This window comes from Bufo gargarizans, chromosome 7 (genome assembly GCF_014858855.1).
Source record: "Bufo gargarizans isolate SCDJY-AF-19 chromosome 7, ASM1485885v1, whole genome shotgun sequence".
Lineage (NCBI taxonomy): Eukaryota > Metazoa > Chordata > Amphibia > Anura > Bufonidae > Bufo > Bufo gargarizans.
The window spans coordinates 133044868-133050867 of NC_058086.1; the positions used below are offsets into that span (position 1 = coordinate 133044868).

Sequence of the window (6000 nt, forward strand, 5' to 3'; positions counted from 1 at the left end):
TTTTACAAGTTATGGTCAATAATCTTAAGCTATAGCATCAGCACTGCAGTTATAATACATGCACATAAAGGTTCAATACAGCTTAGCACTTACCTTGGATAAAATGATTTTGGTCCCATAGAAGAAATCCAAGAACTATCAATTTTAGACACAAATTCATGGTGTTGAAAGCCCCTTTTGCCTCTCACCCTACAATATATACGATCCAGTTAACATCAGGTTAATAACGTTTCAAAATTAACATAGAGAAGTAACATTTTCATGTACGGTGAAACCTTTGTTATCAATCCTCTTGCAGCTTCCTCTATGACTTACACTGTGCTGTAAGTGCACCATGCAATGAAACCTTCAGACCAGAGCCTAGTTTTGTCCTACCTACTTCTTCAAAGCTTCCAGGAAGTTGGTTTTTAAACCGCGCTGTCATTTCCTTAGCACAGCGATGTGCTACGAGTATATCAGAGAATAAGTTCCAGTAGTCTAGGCCCGCTGTCCACCATAGTAACATATGTATAGAGCAGGGTCTTCAAGGGGCAGAAAAAAAGGTGTTGAACTGTAATTTATTTTCATTGACTTCCAAGTTCTTAAAACTAAGAGCAAGTCTTGAGCCCCAGCCTGAAACACATGCCATGCATGAAATACACTCATTGACCAAAAAATGATGCTCCCACATAGAAATGTCGGATTGATGCAAAACTAGGCATACAGTTATGTCTTAGGGCTCACGCACATGACATTTGCCTGTTTTGCAGGCTGCAACCGCATTTTGTGGAACAGAACGTCCAGCCCCTAATAAAAGTTCTATCCTTGTCCGTAATATGGACAACATATAGGACATATTTTATTTTTTTGTGCAACGGCCTTAAAGACATATGGAAATTCATTTTTTTATCCAGACCCATTGAAGTTAATGTATCTGCATACGGGCCGCAACACAGCACAGAAACTGAATAAAAATACGTTTGTGTGCATGAGCCTTTATGCTGACTTGTAAATGATGGGGTTGAGATACTGAATAGAAATCAAGTGATTAAAGGGCTAATCAGGGACTAAAAGGTTAATTAATTCCCTTACAAAGTTTGTAAGATGTAAACTGTTAGTACCAAATAATACCCCCTGGGAGGAGTCCTAGGCAAGGAAAACTTGAACTATCAACCGTGATCAAAGTTGATCACCATAAATCCCACTAGGGACACCAAAAAATAAATTTATATAAGAGGAATATAAATAAAGAAAAGAAGAATTAAAACTATCAACTGACTTCTTTTTGTGAATCTATATATGAGACCGACAGTGGGTCACGAAAATATTATGAGGGGATTTTGTTTGGAGATCAGTTGGAGGGAAGATCGTTTATAAGGTGCAATGTATGTTGTTCTGTGTTTTGCTACTACACCCAAACACTAAATATCAAAGATACAATGTAGCACTGTAATTGCTACAGGCTCGTCACACTGTTAGGTGTAAATTAACAATCAGAGGCAAATGTGCTACAGTGTTTCTTTACACCGAACAGTGTGGCAAGTCTGTAGCAATTACAGTGCTACATTGTATCTTTGATATTTAGTGTTTGGGCCTTGATCATCAATTACAGCTTGACAACGACATCTCATCCTGTTCACAAGTCGACTTATCGTCTGCCGAGGCATGGCATCCCACCCTTTTTGAAGGGCGGCCCTCAGGTCATTGAGGTTCTGGGGTACATAGCGTGCAAAAATATCCATACTACTAAAATATAAAAAAAATATTAATCCGATATGGTGAAATAGAAAAAGTCAAAATGGCTGATTTGCTGTTTTTGGTCACTTTACCTCCTACAAAACTTTTTATAAAAAGTGATCAAAAAGTTATAGACACCCCAAAATAGTATCAATGAAAAGTACAGCTCATTCTGAAAAAAAAAAATAGCTCTAACACAGCTCCATATACATAATTACAAAAAAGTTACAGTGATCAGAATATGGCAATGAAAAGAACACATTTTTTTCAGGGTATTTTTTTTTCTCAGTATTAAAATGCAAGAAAAACTAGACAAATGTGGTATCCCCATAATCATACTGACCTGGAGAATGAAAGTAATAGGTCAGTTTTACCACATAGCGAATGCCGTAAAAACAAAACCCTTAAAACTGTGACGGAATTGCGTTGTTGTTTTTTCCATTTCCACTCTATTTGGATTTTTTTCCAACTCCTCACTACATTATATGCAATATTAAATGTTGATATTAGAAAGTACAACTTATTCTGCAAAAAACAAGCCCTCATACAGCTATATGAATGGAAAAATAAAAAAGTTATGGCCCTAAAAAGTCAGAGAGTGAAAAACGAAAATGCAAAAACGTTCTGTCCACTCTGTTACTACCTGTTTCACATTTGCAGTAAGGAGATCCAGCAGGCTGTTCCAGAAGGAAACAGCTTGCCAGATCTCATTGCATTCCGGCATTGCCAGAAGCAAACACATCACCGACTGGCCCCATTAACTATAAATATGCAGCCGGAAAAATACTGCTGCGTGCAGCGGTCTTCGTCTGGCCACTTCTCCGCATGTTTGCTAGGTTTCCACCTCTCCCCATTGTAGTGAATGGGGCCAGCGGGTCTCAGGTAGCATCTGACAGTGCTGGATCTAGACATCTCCGGTAGGCTGCTCACCTGCCAGAACAGCCTGCTGGGTGTGTCAACACAAGTGTGAAACTTGCCTAAGGACCGGAGGTGTAACTTTTACAAAAATTCATTGACATACTATGTAGTTTGTTGGAAAATATGGTTTTGCTAAAATCTTGTATTGAAAAGCTGCAATGAATGCTGATGACTCCCGAATATCCACAAACTCCTGGCTTTCTCTGCCTACCTGCTGCTAACTCAGTTGGAAAAACACTATCAATCAGTGGTAGTGGGCAGAGAAAGACAGAAGCTCAAAAATATGAGGACTCGTTGGCATGTGCTGGAGCTGTTTGAACCTAGCAGCATAAAACGGGTGACAGATTCCCTTTAAATTGTATAATTTCTGGTAAGATAATGCAACACATGTTCGAAACATTTTCAAAAAGTGTCCATTTTACAGATAGTGCTCTATAATTTTGGTTTATGCAACATCATCCATATTGACTTAATGCTTCGATTCAACATATTTTGAGTGTACAATTGAGGTCTGTACTAGAGAGGAGCAAGTCAATTCGTGAACTGAGTGTGTTACAAATTTGCCCAAAATGTGTCCATCAAACAATCCCAAAGCTTTTCAGGTTTGCTTTGAATGAATCCAGCATAATGGTACGCAGCGCCATTTTACTGCACATGTTGACAGGCAAAACCACGAAGGAGGAAGAAGAAAAACGCTCACAGGACCCTGGGAAGAAGTGGGAGGAGGACTTGTCCTGATTGGCTCACAGCCTGACAGTCAATCGGTGGGGCAGCAGGCAGAGAGATGCCTGTGCAGAACAGACAGAATGTCTTTCTGTGTTGAGCTGTTAGCAATGAGGGTGGAAGTGTCTATGCAGTGTCTGACAGACATTAATCTTAGACTGTACATAGAGTCACAAGTAAGCATCTTCTAGTGCATGTTCTATTATCACATGGAAAGTATAGGGAATAGATATAATTGTGTAGAATACTAGGGACTTTGATTAGTAAAAGTAATTTGAGGGAGTTAGGGGCTGAGGAGATGGGGCATAGCGCTTAATAATAAAGCTGCTGCAGATTCATATTCTTTCTGTTCTGTGTTACAAAACCAGCCACCTGCAAAACATATCCCCAAATTATTTTTCTCATTTGAACAGAGAAACAGCCATTTTCCCCCCCAAAAAACCTCAAGTTCCCACATATTACTATTGCCGGCACAGCACCTCAAAAGCATTCTGCTGCTGAGCAATTGTACTTTTCTTTCAGTGAATTATATCTGTCCAGTGTTATTAAAGGGAATCTGTCACCCTGACTTTGGATCATTATCTACAGTAATACAGTCCAGATCACATTTTTTTTATTTTCCTACTACCCTCTGTTCCCCCGCTGTTAGCTGTTGTAAACTACATTGTCAGTACTGCCATGCATGCACATATGAGTCCTCTTCATTATGTTAGAACAGCAAGCAGTCTGTGTATTTCAGTGCAGCTTTGAGTGCTGACAGTGGGGGGACAGGGGGCAGCAGAAAAAAAAATACATTGTGACTCATTATCTGCAATACCATGCATGTATTAGTGTAGATGTTAGTCCAAAATCAGAGTGCATTGCATTATAGCAAAAGCATTTTAAGACAAGAACGTCATATTTCATGAATTTAAATGCAAATTACACCATAGACAGAAATATTTCCTTTCCTGCATAGCTATATTGGTATTATGGGATGGAGAATAATTGCATTGCAAGTTTGAAAAGTGTGTTTTACAGTTGAGAAAGGTCTTTTTTGAAACTGTGTTTTTAAATGCAAATAACACAATTGACAAACATTACACCAGCCTTTCCTGCATTGTTATATTGTTGGGGTGGAGGTGAGAATAATCACATTGCTTTTACAGTGGAAAAAGGTATTTTCTGAAACTGTGTTTTTAAACGCAAATAACACAATAGTCAAATTTTACAGGTGCCAATACTGCATTATTCCCAAAGTAATTACGGCTCTGTCTTTTTAACAGACAACAATGCTTGCATTGCTCCATAATTTGTATGACTGTGTTCCAAACCTGTGACTTTTCATTTAGGAAAACTGTGTGTTTACATTAGGCCTCATAATAAAATGTCTGGAATATGGAAGGGTACAAAACGAAAGACTCAGGCCTAGTCCTCCCAGACACAGTAGGGTAGTAGCAGCACCAGCTATCCAGCTAGAAGGGGTAGTAGCAGGCTACAATTTTCCCTGGCATTGGAAAAGCGCAACACCCTGCAATTATTGAGGAGAAAGAGGATGAGATTGTGGATTGGAAGTCTCACTCCTCTTCTCAGTCACAGCAGGAAGACATTGAGGTCACTTCTGAGTCTGACTCCATGCCTTGGAGGCAGGCGTCACAGCATTCTTCCTGTTCCTTCTACTTGAAGCCCCAGATATGCCTTTTAGTGGTGTCCTGTCTTCACTGCCTATTCACTACCTCGGTACCAAATCCGACTTTGGATTCAATTATTGTGGCTTGTTCCACCTCATGCCATAACACAGAGGTATGAAGCCCTAGAAGGATTTCTTCTAGGTTACCATATGCAGGCACAGTATGGCATCACAAGGAGTGCCTGCAACTCTGTAATTTAGCCAGGAGACTCCTGGTGCCTGCGTACCCAGGGCCGGCGCTTCCATAGAGGCAAGGGGGGCAATTGCCCCCGGGCCCCCAAGTCCTTAGGGGCCCCCCGCAACTAACTTTAAGCAGGGCCGGCGCTTCCATAGAGGCAAGGGGGGCTCTCTCCCTCCCCCCTTTGCTGCTGCTGCCGCCGCCTCCGCCAATAAGAAGAGACGGGAGGAGGAGGGGAGGGGCTGTGGCCACTGTGCCACCAATGAAGAAAACTGACCTGTAATACAAATGCAGGAGGCGGGTGCCGGAATCAAATAGCCGGCACCGACCTCTATGACAGGGAGCGGCACCTGAGGGGTTAACTGCCGCTGATCGCAGCCCCCTATCATAGAGGTCGGGTGCCGGCTATTTCATTCCGGCACCCGCCTCCTGCATTTGTATTAACACGTCAGTTATCTTCATTGGTGGGGCAGTGCGCCCCCCCCCCAACACCCCAGTATAATAAACATTGAATTTGAGTGCCCCCCCCCAATAAACATTGAATTTGAGTGTGCCCCCCCAGTATAATAAACATTGAGTGCGCCCCCCAATAAACATTGAATTTGAGTGCGCCCCCCCAGTATAATAAACATTGAGTGCGCCCCCCCAGTATAATATACATTGAGTGCGCCCCCCCAGTATAATAAACATTGAGTGCGCCCCCCCAGTATAATAAACATTGAGTGCGCCCCCCCCCCCCAGTATAATAAACATTGGTGGCGCAGTGGGAAGTGCCAATAAGGGTTAAAAAAAATTA

General features: G+C 41.6%; 1 protein-coding gene across 7 annotated transcripts in view; it reads right to left on the reverse strand.

The window, feature by feature from the left end:
* PTPRC (protein tyrosine phosphatase receptor type C) overlaps positions 1-326 on the reverse strand; it is a 212798-nt gene extending 212472 nt beyond the window's left edge. For 2 of the 7 annotated variants that reach the window (XM_044301084.1, XM_044301083.1), the window contains exons 1-2: positions 276-321; positions 94-189 (exon numbers count right to left, since the gene is read on the reverse strand). In XM_044301084.1, coding sequence (XP_044157019.1) covers positions 94-160 — 67 coding nt within the window. In that variant the 5' untranslated portion in view covers positions 161-189; positions 276-321. Of the gene's footprint in view, positions 1-93; positions 190-275 lie in introns of all 7 variants that reach the window. The other 5 variants (XM_044301086.1, XM_044301085.1, XM_044301087.1 and 2 more) reach the window with 4 other exon arrangements.
* Between the last annotated feature and the right edge of the window lie 5674 nt (positions 327-6000).